Here is a 19,783-nt window from a genome sequence, read left to right as displayed (position 1 = left end):
TTTATGAAGCATTTCCGATTGTATGATTATGCTAGACCTACAAAAAAGTATTATGTAGCCATTTGCCAAACCAAAGAAGAAGTCCGCTATTTTGATTTTATTTTGGGAATTATACATCATTTTTGGCCTTTCTCATTAAACTTTGCACAGACAAGCCATGGAAAAAAATAACATTTTAAATGGTCCTTGTTCCATGTTACAGTACCCCGACGTGCCAGTACCCTGACGTGCAAGTAACCCAACGTTGTGCTCAATAGCGCCCTCTATGCATTTTTATGGAGCATTTCCAATTGTATGATTCAAGCGATACACAACTAAAGATGACTTGACCAAGATTTATGAAAACTGGGAGGCATACCTATTAGCTTAAGACCTACAAAAGGTATTCTGTAGCCGTATGCTAAACCTAAAAGGAAGTCCACCATTTTGAATTTATTTTGGTAATTGCACACCATATTTTGCGTTTTGATTATACTTTGCACACACAAGGCTTGTCAAAAACATTTTAGATGGTCTTGTCCTATTTGACAGTACCCCAACGTGCCAGTACCCCGACGTGCAAGTACCCCAACGTGGCCCGGGTTGCGAGGGCCCTTTATAGCTGCTCGCAGCTCTAGTTATTATTATTATTATTATTCTCCGCAAACGATCACATTTTTGAGACACTAAACGTGACCGAAAACTCACCAAACTTTACACGCACATCAGGCCTGGCGAAAAATTTGATATTTTAAAGTCGCCATACATGATAACAGAAAAATGGCTCCTTACCGCCCCCTACATAGGTTAAACGGATCCCTGTCCCGCTACGATTGTCCGACGGCTATGAAAATTGTGTGGCACCTGTAGCACATCCCAATGAACAAAAACCTCTTTGAAGTGTGTACCCTAAAATAGACAGAAAGTGAGGTATGAGTATTTAAATGTCCAATTTTTGCCAATTTTTGCACATTTACAGGGGTCATACTTTTGCCCGCTTCTCCTACACGGTTAACCCGATTGACTTCAAACTTGGGATGTACCATCTCAACACCTGGGACAACATCATTGTGAAAAATGAAAAGTTTTTGATATACTATATGACGGCGGCGGCGCATCAAATTTAGAGTTTAAAAATTCTTACTTCACGAGGCATTGCCGGTTGTACGTTTAATCTAGAGCTACGAAAATTGGTACACATATGTAACAGACTATGACCTACAAAAAACTCTTTTTGAACCATATGCTAAACCTAACAGGAAGTCCACCATTTTGATTTATTTTGGAACGTGTTGCCATTTTTTTGGCCATTTCATTGGGGCCTTATTTTAACGAACTCCTCCTACAGTGTTTATCCGATCATCTTCAAACTTGGTGTGATTCATCTTAAGATGTTGAAGATGAAAAGTTATTGAAAGCTTTGTATTTCGTCGCACGCTGTTGTCATGGCATGCACTGTTTGCAAAGGAAAAAAAATATCCTTAAAGAAGCATTGCCAGTTGTACGAAGCAGCTAGAGCTACAAAAATTTGTAGACATATGTAACAGCCCAAGATGTACAAAAAAGTCTCTTGGTGCCCTGTGCTAAACCCAACAGGAAGTCCCCCAGGGGCCGGGCATCACATTTTGAGCTAAAAAAAAACTCCTCTTTAACAAAGCATACCCGGCTGTACGTTTCACCTAGAGTTACCAAAATTTGTAGAGGTATATAACAGCCCTCGAGGTACAAAAAACTCTTTTTGAACCATATGCTAAACCTAACAGGACGTCCGCCATTTTGATTTACTTTGGAATGTGTTGCCATTTTTTTTGGCCATTTCATAGGGGTCATATTTTAACAAACTCCTCCTACAGAGTTTATCCGATCATCTTCAAACTTGGTGTGATTAATCTTAAGATGTTGAAAATGAAAAGTTATTGAAAGTTTTTTATTTCGTCACACGCTGTTATCGTGGCATGCACTTTTTGCAAAGGAAAAAAATCCTTCTTAATGAAGCATTCCCAGTTGTACGAAGCAGCTAGAGTGACGAAAAATTGTAGACATATGTAACAGCCCAGGATGTACAAAAATGTCTCTTGGTGCCATGTGCTAAACGCAACAGGAAGTCCCCCAGGGGCCGGGCATCACATTTTGACCTAAAAAACTCCTCTAACGAAGCATTCCCGGTTGTACGTTTCACCTAGCGCTATGATAATTTGCAGGCATACATAAGAGCCCACGATGTACAAAAAAGTCTCTTGGAACCATGTGCTAAACCAAACAGGAAGTCCGCCATTTTGATTTATGATGGGATTTGTTGCCATTTTTTGTGGCCTTTTTCAGGGGTCATATTTTAACGAACCCCTCCTACAAAATGTATCCGACTGTCTTCAAACTTGGTATGTTTCATCTTAAGATGTTTAAGATGCAAAGTAATCGAAAGTTTTTTATTTTGTCACACGCTGTTGCCATAGCAATGCATGGGAATTGCACACCATATTTTGCGTTTTGATTAAACAGACAAAGCATTCCCGGTTGTACGTTTCACCTAAAGCTATGATAATTTGCAGGCAAACATAAGAGCTCAGGATGTACAAAAAAGTCTCTAGGAGCCATATGCTAAACCAATCAGGAAGTCCACCATTTTGATTTACGTTGGGATTTGTTGCCATTTTTTGTGGCCTTTTTTAGGGGTCTATTTTAACGAACTCCTCCTACAAAATTTATCCGACTGTCTTTAAACTTGGTGTGCTTCATCTTAAGATGTTTAAGATGCAAAGTTATCGAAAGTTATTTATTTTGTCGCACGCCGTTGTCATGGCGATGCATTGTTTGCCAAGTAAAATGCTACTTTTTTTTTTGGGTCTAAACATGTGCAAAAACTCATGAAACTTTACACACACATCAGGCTTGTCATCAGCATGAATATTTTAGAGATTTCTTATTCAATTTGCAATAAATGGTTCAATAGCGCCCTCTAGACATTTTTATGAAGCTTTTGCAAATGTTTTGTGTTTTATGATTCAGCTAGATTTGTAAAAATTGGGATACCTATCAGCCTAAGACTGACAAAAAAGTTTCTAAAGCCATATGCTAAACCAAACAGGAAGTCTGCCATTTTGATTTACTTTGCTATTTGTAGCCATTTTTTGGGGCCTTTTATAGGCCTCATATTTTCTACAAAACTTATCAGATTGTCTTCATTCTTTGGCGTGTTTCATCTGAATATATTCAAGATGAAGAGTTATTGAAATTGTTTGTCACGCCTTTGCTCTAGCGATGCATTGTTTGCAAAGAAAAATGCTTTTTTTTTTTGAAAGTCTAAACATGAGCGAAAACTCAAAACTTTGCACACAGATTCTGATCCTCTCAAGAACATGAATATTTTAGAGATTTGTTGTGCAATTTGTAATAAATGGCTCAATACGCCCTCTAGACATTTTTATATAGTATTTACGATTATATGATTCAGCTAGATGTGTGAATATTTGGAGGCACACCTATCAGTCTAATACCTACAAAAATTATTCTATAACCATGTGCCAAACCATTTTGATTTTATTTTGTTAATTGTGCATCATTTTTGGCCTTTCCATGAAACTTTGCAAGCACAAAGCATGGCAAAAACATTTACAATTTAGACGGTTTCCTATGAAACAGTACCCCAAGATGCCCAAGAGCCCACGATGTACAAAAAAGTCTCTTAGAACCATATGCTAAACCAAACAGGAAGTCCGGCATTTTGATTTAGGCCTTTTTTAGGGGTCACATTTTAACGAACTCCTACGAAATTTATCCGACTGTCTTCCAACTTGGTGTGTTTCATCTTAAGATGTTTAAGATGCAAAGTTATCGAAAGTTTTTTTAATTTTGTCGCAAGCCGTTGCCATAGCGATGCATTATTTGCCAAGTAAAATGCTGCTTTTTTTTTTTTTGTCTAAACGAGCGAAATTCAAAACTTTGCACACAGGTCAGACCTCTCAAGAACATGAATATTTTAGAGATTTGTTGTGCAATTTGTAATAAATGGCTCAATAGCGCCCTCTAGACATTTTTATGAAGTATTTCCGATTATATGATTTAGCTAGATGTGTGAATATTTGGAGGCACACCTATCAGTCTAATACCTACAAAAAATATTCTATAGCCATGTGCCAAACCATTTTGATTTTATTTTGTTAATTGTGCATCATTTTTGGCCTTTCCATGAAACTTTGCAAGCACAAAGCATGGCAAAAACATTTACAATTTAGACGGTTTCCTATGAAACAGTACCCCAACATGTCAGTACCCCGACGTGCAAGTACCCCAACGTGGCCCAGGTTGCGAGGGCCCTTTATAGCTGCTCGCAGCTCTAGTTAGGGCCCGAGCAGCGGCGGCGGCGGTGCCGCTGCGAGGCCCTATTGTTTTTGTAGGAATTCTTCTTATTATTATTCTTATTATTAGGGCCCGAGCAGCGACCGCTGCGAGGTCCCTATTGTTCCTGAAGGAATTCTTATTATTCTTCTTCTTTTTATTTGTTATTATTCTTTTCCGCAAACAATCACATTTTTGAGACACTAAACGTGAACGAAAACTCACCAAACTTTACACGCAGATCGGGCCTGGCGAAAAATTTTATATTTTAAAGTCGCCATACATGATAACAGAAAAATGGCTCTGTAGCGCCACCTACATAGCTTAAACGGATCCCTGTCCCGCTACGATTGTCCTACGGCTATGAAAATTGTGTGGCACCTGTAGCATATCCAGATGAACAAAAACCTCTTTGATCTGTGTACCCTAAAATAGACAGGAAGTGAGATATGAGTATTTAAATGTCCAATTTTGGCCAATTTTTGCACATTTACAGGGGTCATACTTTTGTCCGCTTCTCCTACACGGTTAATCCGATTGACTTCAAACTTGGGATGTACCATCTCAAGACCTGGGACAACACCATGGTAAAAAATCTAAAGTTTTTGACATACTATATGACGGTGGTGGGGCATCAAATTTACAGTTTCAAAATTCTTACTTAACGAAGCATTGCCGGTGGTACGTTTAACCTAGAGCTATGAAAATTGGTACACATATGTAACAGACTATGATCTACAAAAAAGCCTGTTGGTGCCATATGCTAAACCTAACAGGAAGTCCGCCAGAGGCGGGGCATCAAATTTTGTGTTTCAAAATTCTAACTTAATGAAGCATTCCCGGCTGTACATTTCACCTAGAGTTACCAAAATTTAAAGACATATGTAACAGCCCTCAAGGTACAAAAAACTCTTTTTGAACCATATGCTAAACCTAACAGAAAGTCCACCATTTTGATTTACTTTGGAACGTGTTCCCATTTTTTTGGCCATTTCATAGGGGTCCTATTTTAACGAACTCCTCTTACAGAGTTTATCCGATCATCTTCAAACTTGGTGTGATTCATCTTAAGATGTTGAAGATGAAAAGTTATTGAAAGCTTTTTATTTCGCTGCACGCTGTTGTCGTGGCATGCACTTGTTTGCAAAGGAAAAAAAATCTTCTTAATGAAGAATTCTCAGTTGTACGAAGCAGCTAGAGCTACGAAAATTTGTAGACATATGTAACAGCCCACGATGTACAAAAAAGTCTCTTGCTGCTTTGTGCTAAACCCAACAGGAAGTCCCGCAAGGGCCGGGCATCACTTTTTGAGCTAAAAAACTCCTCTTTAACGAAGCATTCCCGGTTGTACCTTTCACCTAGCGCTATGATAATTTGGAGGCATACATAAGAGCCCACGATGTACAAAAAAGTCTTTTAGAACCATATGCTAAGCCAAACAGGAAGTCCGGCATTTTGATTTACTTTGCTATTTGTAGCCATTTTTTGGGGGCCTTTTATAGGCCTCATATTTTCTACAAAACTTATCAGATTGTCTTCATTCTTTGGCATGTTTCATCTGAAGTATTGCCGGTTATACGTTTAATCTAGAGCTACGAAAATTGGTACACATATGTAACAGACTATGATCTACAAAAAAGCCTGTTGGTGCCATATGCTAAACCTAACAGGAAGTCCGCCAGAGGCAGGGCATCAAATTTTGCATTTCAAAATTTTTACTTAATGAAGCATTTCCGGCTGTACGTTTCACCTAGAGTGACCAAAATTTGAAGACATATGTAACAGCCCTCGAGGTACAAAAAACTCTTTTTGAACCATATGCTAAACCTAACAGGAAGTCTGCCATTTTGATTTACTTTGGAACATGTTGCCATTTTTTTGGCCATTTCATAGGGGTCTTATTTTAACGAACTCCTCCTACAGAGTTTATCCGATCATCTTCAAACTTGGTGTGATTCATCTTAAGATGTTGACGAAGTTATTGAAAGCTTTTTATTTCGTCGCACGCTGTTGTCGTGGCATGCACTTTTTGCAAAGGAAAAAAATCCTTCTTAATGAAGCATTCCCAGTTGTACGAAGCAGCTAGAGCGACGAAAAATTGTAGACATATGTAACAGCCCAGGATGTACAAAAAAGTCTCTTGGTGCCATGTGCTAAACCCAACAGGAAGTCCCCCAGGGGCCGGGCATCACATTTTGAGCTAAAAAACTCCTCTTTAACGAAGCATTCCCGGTCGTACGTTTCACCTAGCGCTATGATAATTTGGAGGCATACATAAGAGCCCACGATGTACAAAAAAGTCTCTTAGAACCATATGCTAAACCAAACAGGAAGTCCGGCATTTTGATTTACGCCTTTTTTAGGGGTCACATTTTAACGAACTCCTACGAAATTTATCCGACTGTCTTCCAACTTGGTGTGTTTCATCTTAAGATGTTTAAGATGCAAAGTTATCGAAAGTTTTTTTTATTTTGTCGCAAGCCGTTCCCATAGCGATGCATTATTTGCCAAGTAAAATGCTGCTTTTTTTTTTTTTTTGTCTAAACGAGCGAAAACTCATGAAACTTTACACACACATCAGACTTGTCATAAACATGAATATTTTAGAGATTTCTTGTGCAATTTGCAATAAATGGCTCAATAGCGCCCTATAGACATTTTTATGAAGCTTTTGGAAATGTATGATTCAGCTAGATTTGTAAAAATTGGGATACCTATCAGCCTAAGACTGACAAAAAAGTTTCTAAAGCCATATGCTAAACCAAACAGGAAGTCTGCCATTTTGATTTATGATGGGATTTGTTGCCATTTTTTGTGGCCTTTTTCAGGGGTCATATTTTAACGAACCCCTCCTACAAAATTTATCCGACTGTCTTCAAACTTGGTGTGTTTCATCTTAAGATGTTTAAGATGCAAAGTAATCGAAAGTTTTTTATTTTGTAACACGCTGTTGCCAGTTTTTGATATACTATATGACGGCGGCGACGCATCAAATTTAGAGTTTAAAAATTCTTACTTCACGAAGCATTGCCGGTTGTACGTTTAATCTAGAGCTACGAAAATTGGTACACATATGTAACAGGCTATGACCTACAAAAAACTCTTTTTGAACCATATGCTAAACCTCACAGGAAGTCCGCCATTTTGATTTATTTTGGAACGTGTTGCCATTTTTTTGGCCATTTCATTGGGGTCTTATTTTAATGAACTCCTCCTACAGTGTTTATCCGATCATCTTCAAACTTGGTGTGATTCATCTTAAGATGTTGAAGATGAAAAGTTATTGAAATCTTTGTATTTCGTCACACGCTGTTGTCATGGCATGCACTGTTTGCAAAGGAAAAAAAATATCCTTAAAGAAGCATTCCCATTTGTACGAAGCAGCGAGAGCTACGAAAATTTGTAGACATATGTAACAGCCCAAGATGTACAAAAAAGTCTCTTGGTGCCCTGTGCTAAACCCAACAGGAAGTCCCCCAGGGGCCGGGCATCACATTTTGAGCTAAAAAACTCCTCTTTAACAAAGCATACCCGGCTGAACGTTTCACCTAGAGTTACCAAAATTTGTAGAGGTATATAACAGCCCTCGAGGTACAAAAAACTCTTTTTGAACCATATGCTAAACCTAACAGGACGTCCGCCATTTTGATTTACTTTGGAATGTGTTGCCATTTTTTGGGCCATTTCATAGGGGTCATATTTTAACGAACTCCTCCTACAGAGTTTATCCGATCATCTTCAAACTTGGTGTGACTCATCTTAAGATGTTGAGGATGAAAAGTTATTGAAAGCTCTTTATTTCGTCGCACGCTGTTGTCGTGGCATGCACTTTTTGCAAAGGAAAAAAATCCTTCTTAATGAAGCATTCCCAGTTGTACGAAGTAGCTAGAGCTACAAAAATTTGTAGACATATGTAACAGCCCACAATGTACAAAAAAGTCTCTTGGTGCCATGTGCTAAACCCAACAGGAAGTCCCCCAGGGGCCGGGCATCACATTTTGAGCTAGAAAACTCCTCTTTAACGAAGCATTCCCGGTTGTACGTTTCACCTAGCGCGATGATAATTTGCAGGCATACATAAGAGCCCACGATGTACAAAAAAGTCTCTTGGAACCATGTGCTAAACCAAACAGGAAGTCTGCCATTTTGATTTACGATGGGATTTGTTGCCATCACGAACTCCTCGTACAAAGTTCATCCGACCGTCTTCAAACTTGGTGTGTTTCATCTTAAGATGTTTAAGATGCAAAGTTATCGAAAGTTTTTTATTTTGTCGCACGCTGCTGTTATAGCGATGCATTGTTTGCCAAGTAAAGTGCTGCTTTGTTTTTTTATCTATACATGTGTGAAAACTCATGAAACTTTGCAAACACATCAGACTTGTCATGAACATGAATTTTTAGAGATTTATTGTGCAATTTGCAGTAAATAGCGCCCTCTAGACATTTTTATGAAGTATTTCCGATTGTATGATTCTGCTAGATTTGTGAAAATTAGGACAGACCCCTATCAGCCTAATACCTACAAAAAAGTATTATGTAGCCATTTGCCAAATCAAAGAGGAAGTCCGCTATTTTGATTTTATTTTGGGAATTATACATCATTTTTGGCCTCTTTCATTAAACTTTGCACAGACAAGGCATGGAAAAAACTAACATTTTAAATGGTCTTTGTTCCATGTAACAGTATCCCAACGTGCCAGTACCCTGACGTGCAAGTAACCCAACGTTGTGCTCAATAGCGCCCTCTATGCATTTTTATGGAGCATTTCCAATTGTATGATTCAAGCGATACACAACTAAAGATGACTTGACCTAGATTTGTGAAAACTGGGAGGCATACCTATTAGCTTAAGACCTACAAAAAGTATTCTGTAGCCGTATGCTAAACCTAAAAGGAAATCCGCCATTTTGAATTTATTTTGGGAATTGCACACCATCTTTGGCCTTTTGCACTCACAAAGCTTGTCAAAAACATTTTAGATGGTCCTTGTCCGATTTGACAGTACCCCAACGTGCCAGTACCCCGACGTGCAAGTACCCCAACGTGGCTCAGGTTGCGAGGTATGGCGTTAGATTTGTGCCACAATTCCGTGCGTAACAAAATGTGTTTCGTACGTACAAAATGTGTTTCGTACGTACCAAAAATGTGTTTCGTACGTACAAAATGTGTTTCGTACGTACCAAAAATGTGTTTCGTACGTACAAAATGTGTTTCGTGCGTACAAAACAGTCCTCGCGCACGCTCTCCTCAACACGTACGAAACTTTGATTTACGCTTGCGATGCAAGGGTCGAGGCGTGATATTTGTGCCACAATTCTTAACCAATCAGGAGTCGGGAAGCAGGGACAATCCCTATTGGCTGATTACTATCCAATAGCATTTTATATAAGACATTCAACATTCAACTCGATAGAAGTTTCGGGAATTCGTCTGATTTCTAACACAAGACTTTGCCATTCTGGTTGTTGAATTATATTTAAAAATATTATATCTTCGTTTAGTTCAACGTTATTGTCCCCTTGAGATACCAGCAGTCAGCAGTAGATTTTCTTTTTTTGTTGCTTTCTGTCTAAGCTAGCATAGCATAGCATGCATTCTGGCGGAATGTCATTTGAGCAGCTACAGGGAAATGTCACACCACGTCCACATGTGAGTATTTAAAATAAAATGACACTAAATTCGTAGTCTTTGCATACAATCTAATGATTTATTTTCAATTAAATGCTCAGTTTCTGCATGGAATATAATACTTATATCTTGATAGAATGCTAACATTTACCAATTAATTTGAGATGCTGCAACGCCAGCGAACCAGCCGCAGCCAATTTGCATTGTTAATGCTGTGAATAAGACGCATTAATGGTTTCCCAATAAAATATTTGGCTACTTAAATCGAATACTGCTCAAATGTAAATATTGCCTTCCACTTGAATTTTGCAGGGAGCAGAGTAATGCTACTTTTGAAATCCCAAAATTCAGTATTGGTTATATTGTATCAATGTAAACAATTTATTAGATCCTTGTCATTTTCACAGGACCAGCTGAGGCAACAGTTGTTGGAGAGACTTCTTCATAAACTGCAGTCAGCCTTAAACCAGCAACCATTGAATTTGGATTTTCTTGAGTTCCTGACTCGTCATGATCTTATTTTGTTTGACTCATTCTCTGGACAGATAGGCAATTTATCTGAGATTACAGAAGCCTTGAGAGACCTCTATCATGCTGTTCAGAGGGAAATCCGAGAAACCTCTATGACTACAGTGGAACAAGAGCTAGAAGTAGGACCTGGACCTGGTCATCCCAGAATTGTATTGGAGAGTGAAAGACTGAAGTATTTGTTGGACACACATCTTCCAGTTTCCTGTATTGCAAAATGCCTTGGTGTTTCAAAAAGAACAATTTACAGAAGGATGCAAGAATTTGGCTTGTCTGTAAGAGGACAATACAGCACAATGACTGATGATGATCTTGACCACATAATCTCAGTTGTTAAAGGTCAGATGCCAAATGCTGGATATAGAATGGTACAAGGTCATTTAGTTTCGATGGGCATTCGTGTACAGTGGTGGAGAATGATGGCGTCCATGCACCGTGTTGATGCTGCAGGGATCTTCAAGCGGATGACGGAGCTGGGATGTGTTATGCGAAGAAGTTATTCCGTGCGCGGCCCTCTCTCCTTGGTCCACATTGACACAAATCATAAACTCATAAGGTAATGTAAAATAAACTTCCTGTGATTATTAAAATAGTTCTATTTTATTAACCCCCTTCTTTTCCCCAGGTATAACATTGTGGTGTTTGGTGGAGTCGATGGCTACTCAAGGAAGGTAAGGATATGTTCAGAGTCTTAACCCCTTGCTGAAAGTTTTTAATGTGAATAAAAGTTGGGTAATGGTATGTCACAAAAAAGTAATTTGTTTTGTTTTACTAACCCCTGGTGGGGATAAGTGATACTGCATAATTCACTACACTGACAGCTCAAAACAGAAGACATTTAAGTGTAGTACAGGACTTAAAGTTTATGTACAATTTTCTGTCATAAATTGCAGATCTTGTACTTGGATGCTGCGACAAATAACAGATCATCAACTGCTTTCTCATTCTTCATGAGAGCAATCCAGCTTCATGGCTTACCATCACGGTAATATACCTGGTCACAAAGCAATTCATTTTGTAATAACGTATAAGTATTTCCTTTATATATATATATGTATTATTAACTTAAGTTATAAATTACCTTTGCCTAATGTATGTTTTTTTCTTTTTAGAGTAAGAGCAGATCAGGGTGTTGAGAACCTAGACATCGCACATTTCATGTTTGCCACAAGAGGAACAGGGAGAGCAAGCTTTATCTCGGGAAAGAGCGTTCACAACCAGAGGTTAGTTTTGTTGATTTGTTGCTGGTAACAACAGTGTTGTAGCTGTTCAATGTAATGGTTTTTAGTCCTTTCAATTTTCAGTTTAGAAATTGAAGTCAATCTTTTTATTTCGTTGCAGAATAGAGCGACTTTGGAGAGATGTCTGGGTAGCAGTCACAAACAAGTACTATGATGTTCTCCACTCTCTGGAAGAAGATGGAGTACTGGACATCTCTGATGAAGTTCACCTTTTTAGTGTGCACTACATCTATGTACCTCGACTGAAAGCAGACCTTCACTCCTTTCTCAGAGGGTGGAATAATCATCCACTACGAACAGAGGGAAGTCTCAGCCCTGAACAGCTGTGGTGTATGGGACACTTTCAAGATCTTGATGAAGGAGAGAGGCTTGAGGTACATTTTGTGTTAAGACAATCTAATTTTCTTTTCTTTTTTTTTCTTTTTTCAAATACAAAACATCCAGCCTGACTTAAATTGGTGTCACTTAAGAGATGCACTTTTTTTCTTCTTTTTTTTTTAAATACAATGCACTCTAGTTGTATATGTTTTTTTTTTTTAGGCAAATCTAAAACTGCTATAGACAGTATGTTGACAATGGTAGAATTCTATTTGAGTCAGTACATCGGTTTTTACAAAATGTGTTTTTATTTCTAAAACGATTAACATACAAAACATTGACTCGTAATATAAAACAATTAACATACAAACACTGACTTGGAATGTATTTTTATGTAGGAACTCCAAGACCCAGGGATTAACTGGGAGAGTGCCATACTACAAAGCGAAGACACTACTAGTTCCATTGTGGTTCCAGAAATATTCTGCCCACTTGAGGATGATGCCCTGCTACAACTTCAGAGAACAGTTAACCCTTTTCAACATTCTGAGTCCTGTGGTCGTGACCTGTACATGCAAGTTTTGCATTTTCTAGCAAACCAACAATGACATTCAAATATAAACATGAGGTAACTCTTGTTTTTGTAAAACTGAGCAGCAAATTTACTGTAGAACAAGTACTGGTATATTATATACAGTACAGGCCAAAGGTTTGCACACACTTTCTCATTCAATTTGTTTGCTTTATTCTCATGACTATTTACATTGAAGATTCTAACTGAAGTCGTGGAAACTATGAATGAACACATGGGATGCTATGTACGTAACAAAAAAGGTTAAATAACTGAAAAAAAAAAGTTTTCTCACCTCTGGAAACTCCTTAGACTGTTAGAAAAAAAATTCTCTCGAAGCTTGTCGAGAGAATGCCAAGAGTGTGGGGGGGAAAAAAAAGGATTCAGAGCAAAGGGTGGCGATTTTGAAAACAACTATAACCCCCCCCCCCTTTTTTTGTTGTTACGTACATAACTCTAAATGTTCATGGTTTTGACGCCTGTAGTGAGAATCTACAATGTAAATAGTCATGCAAATAAAGCAAACATTAATGAGAATGTATGTCCAAACTTTAGGCCTGTACGTACTGTATTTTAAACTCTATGAAATCCCCCACTATAACGGATCGCTTCACTCATAATTTTTCTAAAGTCGCTGAAAGTGCATAGATGCTGTACTGGAAAAGTCACAGTCCGGGTACACGCGCTCACAATTGGGTAACAAATTGTGTGATCTCCAACCCGATCTGAGCAGTTGTGGTCAAAGGTGCATGTTATTTTGAAAAGACTTTTCTCAGAAGGGAGAATGGGAATGTGGGATTGGCCCGTCATCCACTGGAGCACATGATGGACAGATAGAGGTTCCGCCTCACTTGCAGCATTGCCTGTCTCCTCATCTAGAGCAAATTAGTCAAGGGTGTGTGGGGGGGGGGGGGGGGTTGCAAACAATTGTTAGTTATTTTTACTTTACTTAAATAAAATCATTAAAAAAAAAACCTAATCATGATTTACTTATTTATACTCCTGCGTGTTCATTATACCTGACATTTCTAACTCCTGTAAAAAATCTTGGAGAAAGTTTATTATCTTCCTCTCAGTTGTCTCCTTGGATGTCCCTTTTTCACTGAAATGTGGTTGGCAGTTCATCATGATGAAATCAGCATCAGGCTACAAAAATAGTGCTGAATTATTTTTGTGTTCAACTCTGCATGCTTGGATGACATGCACAACTGAATAGTTGGACAGTGTAAGACCAAGATATTTGAGAGTTAAAATCAATACTTTGGTGATTTTCCCAGGAACAAACAGGGAGTGGAAAGCATCAGTGTTTCCAGACATCTGATCCAGCAGGCCGTATAGTTCCAGGCCCTTTCTAATTTGCTGTAGCATTGGGATCAGTCTTGTTGTAGAATGTAAGACAATTGCTCTTTAAAAAAACACACAATAAGCATTGCGATAAACAACAGTATTCATAAAACAAGAAAATACATACTCAGGCAGTGATATAAACAAGGATTGTATGCCGAGAAGCACTTACCGAATTATTTTGTCTCTGTTGTCTAGTTTGATATGGCTTGTGTATCCACAGGCTACAATATCATCTGATAACATCATGAGAGACTGGGAATCTGCGGCATTTTCTACCTGGAAACAAGTAAAACTTCAAAATCAAGTTTTATTCATACTCATTCGAATGTTTACCTTGCTGATAAGCAGACAAGAAACGAGGTCTGCCACATCCACTGTGGACAGGTTACTGAAGTCTACCTCCCCGGTACAGATGAAGTTGTAGCACCACTCTTTCATGAAAGCAGGTGGTGGACCACCTTGTGCTAGGCTGACTGCCATTATTTCACCAACAGTTCTGTATGGAAGATAGGTAATGTCTTGAAGTCCATAATTAAAAAAAAAAAAAAAAAAAAAAAGCATATAGCCCTGTATGAATTAAAAACCATGGGTGATACCAACCTGAAGTTGTCATTATCAAGGTCTGTCAAAGAGTACTTGGGACTTTTTCCACATAGGTCATCTCCTTCAAAGAATCGGTTTTCAATTCCTGAAATCATATCTAACATATAAGAGCAGATAACAAATTTAGGTCAAATCACTTGGGACTTTCACATCAAAATGAAACTGTTAAACACCTGAACCAGCATACCTGTCAAAAACTCTTCTCAGTGCTCCTGTATCAACGCCTGACTCTCCAATATACACTACCTTAAGGGTGCTAACAGGAGATGCAGATTTTTTCCTTTTCCATTGAATGATACCCCTGTCAGGAAGCTCATTTCTATCTACACACAATTTGAACTCTGTTGTGGTGTCAACTTGATTTTGTAGGATGCACAATATATCTTCCAAACTTTGAAAAGAGAAAAACAGACATGGTTTATTAAAAAAATAAAAATAAATGACAGTATCAAGCAATATATTTGTGCAACTGCACTTAAAATTAACTTTTTTTGTATGAATACTGGAGTTTGAGAAGATGTACTTGCAATTTGGTCATCTGCTACATTAGTGGATCCACTGTCAAAGCTTTGTGGAAACAACAACCAGTTTGAAGGGAAAACACTCATTTCTTAAACTTAGTAGTACTAATTAAAAAAAAAAAATCATATCAAATAGCTTACCTCTCTCCACATAGGCTGGCATGGTATGTGATCTCATCCTCTGGAAATTCTTTCAAACAAATTGGACACACCTGGATCTGGAATGTGAAAAGATGAACTGCTCTATAGTACAAATACATTTAAGTCAATTTATGAGTAATTTACAATTATTACCATAGGCTCTACATTTCCCTTGTCCACAATAGACAGCTGATCAGAAGACTGCAGATTTAAAAACAAAAAAAGTAATATTGCGTATTGTTTTATACAAATTTAACAAAGAAGGTACTCTTACCTCATCACCCATTTCATCAAAGAATTCATTGCCTTTACATGTCTTGATGTGTACAGCAAGCATTTGCAATGGCATGCCCTTGTTACACTGGTAACAGGTCTGTTTCGGCATTTTTGTAAAGTGCTGTGAGTCAAGAGGCAAGGGAGAGGTGTCTAATGTCTCCTAAAGAGGTACAATATAAAAAGTGCTTTTTCCATTCGCTGATATAGCACGTAGAGCTTTGGTAGAGTACCCCTCCGTTTCCGGTGGAATGACTACAAGCTTTCGTCGGCCACCACCACCTTTATTGAAGAGAATATGTACACAGCAAGAACTTAATGCAATGTGCAAGTTTGTGGATAGGGAAAATAAGGACATCAGTAACTGTAAAACACAGTTAAACCTAAAGGAAATTATGAAATGGTGGAAGTGTTACTAACCTGAAGATTTATTCAAGAGCCATCCTCCACTAAGATCCCTCATTTTGGGAAATGTTTCAGCCAGTAGTCTTGAAATCTTATTTTGTAGGCCAAAGTGAAAATGAAGGGAGAGAAGGTAAGTACAATATCTGAAGACTTTGGATTCAGTAAAATTTTCAAAAAACTTAACACAACAGGTAATTTAAATAAACTGACAACTCTACCTCATTGTGGTCACCATCTTCAGGTAAAGTCACGGTTTGTCTTCCCATGCCTGCCTGGAGAAGTTCAAGTTCCTCTATTGGCAATGGTGTATGTGAAGTATGTTTTGGCAGGAGGTAAAAATGAAGTGTAGTTTGCCTGATGGTTGTCCTAACATTTTGGGACGGAGTCAAACACCTCTTTTTGCCCTTTCTGAAATTTGATTTAAAATAGCCTGGAAATGACCTGTAAATTAAAATTGCAAGTATAAGTATGCTAGAAAAATCATTTAATAAATGCAATACATTGAAACAGGGTTACTGTAAAGATTTGAACACCATTGTCAATTTAATTTTTAACAATACACGTAGAATTTATGGTTTTAAAATTAGATTAGTCAAATTAAAATTACTATAATAACAAACCTCGTCATTTCATGTTCCAAACTTTGAATCTGGGGTGGTGGTGGTGGTGGTGGTGGTGGTGCTGCTGCTGCTGCTGCTGCTGCTGAATGCCCCGTCTCTCTTGGCTGTGTTAAGTTGTTTTGCATAGTGTTTAAAAGCAAAGACACCAGATTTCTGACTGCTGACTCAACTTGACCCTATATAAAACACATAAAGAATGTCATATTAATCGGTGAAAAATTGTATCCTCACCACCTTGAAATGCATTACTTTAGCTGCAGCCTGTTAGCTACAATGTATGTTAGCTAGCGTTATGTTAAATGCAGTCTTAAGTATCCCAAACAATAATATGCTATTGCAGGATAATTTATTATTATTACTATTACTATTACTATTACTATTATTAATTAATCAAAACTTACCTGTGGCTGTGGTGTATTCCCATCTTCATCATTAGATGACGCCATGTGAATTGTTCGAAATATCCCCGCGCCATTCGATTCTGGATTCCGGAAGCGTGTCCTCACCTCTTAGTTATGATTGGATATTAAACAGCCAATAGGGATTGGCCCTGCTCCCCGACTCCTGATTGGTTAAGAATTGTGGCACAAATATCACGCCTCGACCCTTGCATCGCAAGCGTAAATCAAAGTTTTGTACGTGTTGAGGAGAGCGTGCGCGAGGACTGTTTTGTACGCACGAAACACATTTTGTACGTACGAAACACATTTTTGGTACGTACGAAACACATTTTGTACGTACGAAACACATTTTTGGTACGTACGAAACACATTTTGTACGTACGAAACACATTTTGTTACGCACGGAATTGTGGCACAAATCTAACGCCATAGCGAGGGCCCTTTATAGCTGCTCGCAGCTCTAGTTAGGGCCCGAGCAGCGGCGGCGGCGGTGCCGCTGCGAGGCCCTATTGTTTTTGTAGGAATTCTTCTTCTTATTATTATTATTAGGGCCCGAGCAGCGACCGCTGCGAGGTCCCTATTGTTCCTGAAGGAATTCTTATTAGGGCCCGAGCAGCGGCGGCGGCGGTGCCGCTGCGAGGCCCTATTGTTTTTGTAGGAATTCTTATTATTATTATTATTATTATTATTATTATTATTATTCTCCGCAAACAATCGCATTTTTGAGACGCTAAACGTGAACGAAAACTCACCAAACTTTACACGCACATCAGGCCTGGCGAAAAATTTTATATTTTAAAGTCGCCATACATGATAACAGAAAAATGGCTCCATAGCGCCACCTACATAGGTTAAACGGATCCCTGTCCCGCTACGATTGTCCTATGGCGACGAAAATTGTGTGGCACCCGTAGCACATCCAGATGAACAAAAACCTCTTTGATGTGTGTACCCTAAAATAGACAGAAAGTGAGGTATGATCATCTGAATGTCCAATTTTGGCCCAGTTTTGCACATTTACAGGGGTCATACTTTTGCCTGCTTCTCCTACACGGTTAACCCGATTGACTTCAAACTTGGGCTGTACCATCTCAACACCTGGGACAACATCATGGTAAAAAATCTAAAGTTTTTGATATACTATATGATGGCGGCGACGCATCAAATTTAGAGTTTAAAAATTCTTACTTCACGAAGCATTGCCGGTTGTACGTTTAATCTGGAGCTATGAAAATTGGTACACATATGTAACAGGCTATGACCTACAAAAAACTCTTTTTGAACCATATGCTAAACCTCACAGGAAGTCCACCATTTTGATTTATTTTGGAACGTGTTGCCATTTTTTTGGCCATTTCATTGGGGTCTTATTTTAACGAACTCCTCCTACAGTGTTTATCCGATCATCTTCAAACTTGGTGTGATTCATCTTAAGATGTGGAAGATGAAAAGTTATTGAAAGCTTTGTATTTCGTCGCACGCTGTTGTCATGGCATGCACTGTTTGCAAAGGAAAAAATATATCCTTAAAGAAGCATTCCCATTTGTACGAAGCAGCGAGAGCTACGAAAATTTGTTGACATATGTAACAGCCCAAGATGTACAAAAAAGTCTCTTGGTGCCCTGTGCTAAACCCAACAGGAAGTCCCCCAGGGGCCGGGCATCACATTTTGAGCTAAAAAACTCCTCTTTAACAAAGCATACCCGGCTGTATGTTTCACCTAGAGTTACCAAAATTTGTAGAGGTATATAACAGCCCTCGAGGTACAAAAAACTCTTTTTGAACCATGTGCTAAACCTAACAGGACGTCCGCCATTTTGATTTACTTTGAAATGTGTTGCCATTTTTTGGGCCATTTCATAGGGGTCATATTTTAACGAACTCCTCCTACAGAGTTTATCCGATCATCTTCAAACTTGGTGTGACTCATCTTAAGATGTTGAGGATGAAAAGTTATTGAAAGCTCTTTATTTCGTCGCACGCTGTTGTCGTGGCATGCACTTTTTGCAAAGGAAAAAAATCCTTCTTAATGAAGCATTCCCAGTTGTACGAAGTAGCTAGAGCTACAAAAATTTGTAGACATATGTAACAGCCCACAATGTACAAAAAAGTCTCTTGGTGCCATGTGCTAAACCCAACAGGAAGTCCCCCAGGGGCCGGGCATCACATTTTGAGCTAGAAAACTCCTCTTTAACGAAGCATTCCCGGTTGTACGTTTCACCTAGCGCGATGATAATTTGCAGGCATACATAAGAGCCCACGATGTACAAAAAAGTCTCTTGGAACCATGTGCTAAACAAAACAGGAAGTCTGCCATTTTGATTTACGATGGGATTTGTTGCCATTTTTTGTGGCCTTTTTCAGGGGTCATATTTTAACGAACTCCTCGTACAAAGTTCATCCGACCGTCTTCAAACTTGGTGTGTTTCATCTTAAGATGTTTAAGATGCAAAGTTATCGAAAGTTTTTTATTTTGTCGCACGCTGCTGCTATAGCGATGCATTGTTTGCCAAGTAAAGTGCTGCTTTGTTTTTTTATCTATACATGTGTGAAAACTCATGAAACTTTGCAAACACATCAGACTTGTCATGAACATGAATTTTTAGAGATTTATTGTGCAATTTGCAATAAATAGCGCCCTCTAGACATTTTTATGAAGTATTTCCGATTGTATGATTCTGCTAGATTTGTGAAAATTAGGACAGACCCCTATAAGCCTAATACCTACAAAAAAGTATTATGTAGACATTTGCCAAACCAAAGAGGAAGTCCGCTATTTTGATTTTATTTTGGGAATTATACATCATTTTTGGCCTCTTTCATTAAACTTTGCACAGACAAGGCATGGAAAAAACTAACATTTTAAATG

At 38.4% G+C, this 19,783-nt stretch overlaps 1 protein-coding gene and 1 long non-coding RNA gene across 2 annotated transcripts; one reads left to right on the top strand and one right to left on the bottom strand.

The window, feature by feature from the left end:
• The first annotated feature begins 11,651 nt into the window (after nt 1-11,651).
• Nucleotides 11,652-12,480, top strand: LOC144008719 (uncharacterized). Its single transcript, XR_013280777.1, has 3 exons — nt 11,652-11,696; nt 11,815-12,088; nt 12,431-12,480. It is a non-coding gene; the product is annotated as an uncharacterized LOC144008719 (long non-coding RNA).
• Nucleotides 12,481-13,523: 1,043 nt separating this feature from the next.
• On the bottom strand, nt 13,524-15,865 carry LOC144008553 (G2/M phase-specific E3 ubiquitin-protein ligase-like). Its single transcript, XM_077508259.1, has 8 exons — nt 15,490-15,865; nt 15,369-15,416; nt 15,216-15,292; nt 14,551-14,650; nt 14,284-14,446; nt 14,120-14,226; nt 13,864-14,008; nt 13,524-13,749 (listed from the first exon to the last, which is right to left on the bottom strand). The coding sequence occupies exons 3-8, from the start codon at nt 15,250-15,252 to the stop codon at nt 13,594-13,596; spliced, it is 708 nt and encodes a 235-aa protein (XP_077364385.1). The 5' UTR covers nt 15,253-15,292; nt 15,369-15,416; nt 15,490-15,865; the 3' UTR covers nt 13,524-13,593.
• Nucleotides 15,866-19,783: the final 3,918 nt, after the last annotated feature.

The sequence above is a fragment of the Festucalex cinctus genome, chromosome 1 (genome assembly GCF_051991245.1).
Source record: "Festucalex cinctus isolate MCC-2025b chromosome 1, RoL_Fcin_1.0, whole genome shotgun sequence".
In the NCBI taxonomy this organism is placed as follows: domain Eukaryota; kingdom Metazoa; phylum Chordata; class Actinopteri; order Syngnathiformes; family Syngnathidae; genus Festucalex; species Festucalex cinctus.
The sequence above is the reverse complement of the archived record's forward strand: the minus strand, read 5'-3'. Positions and strand labels throughout refer to the sequence as shown.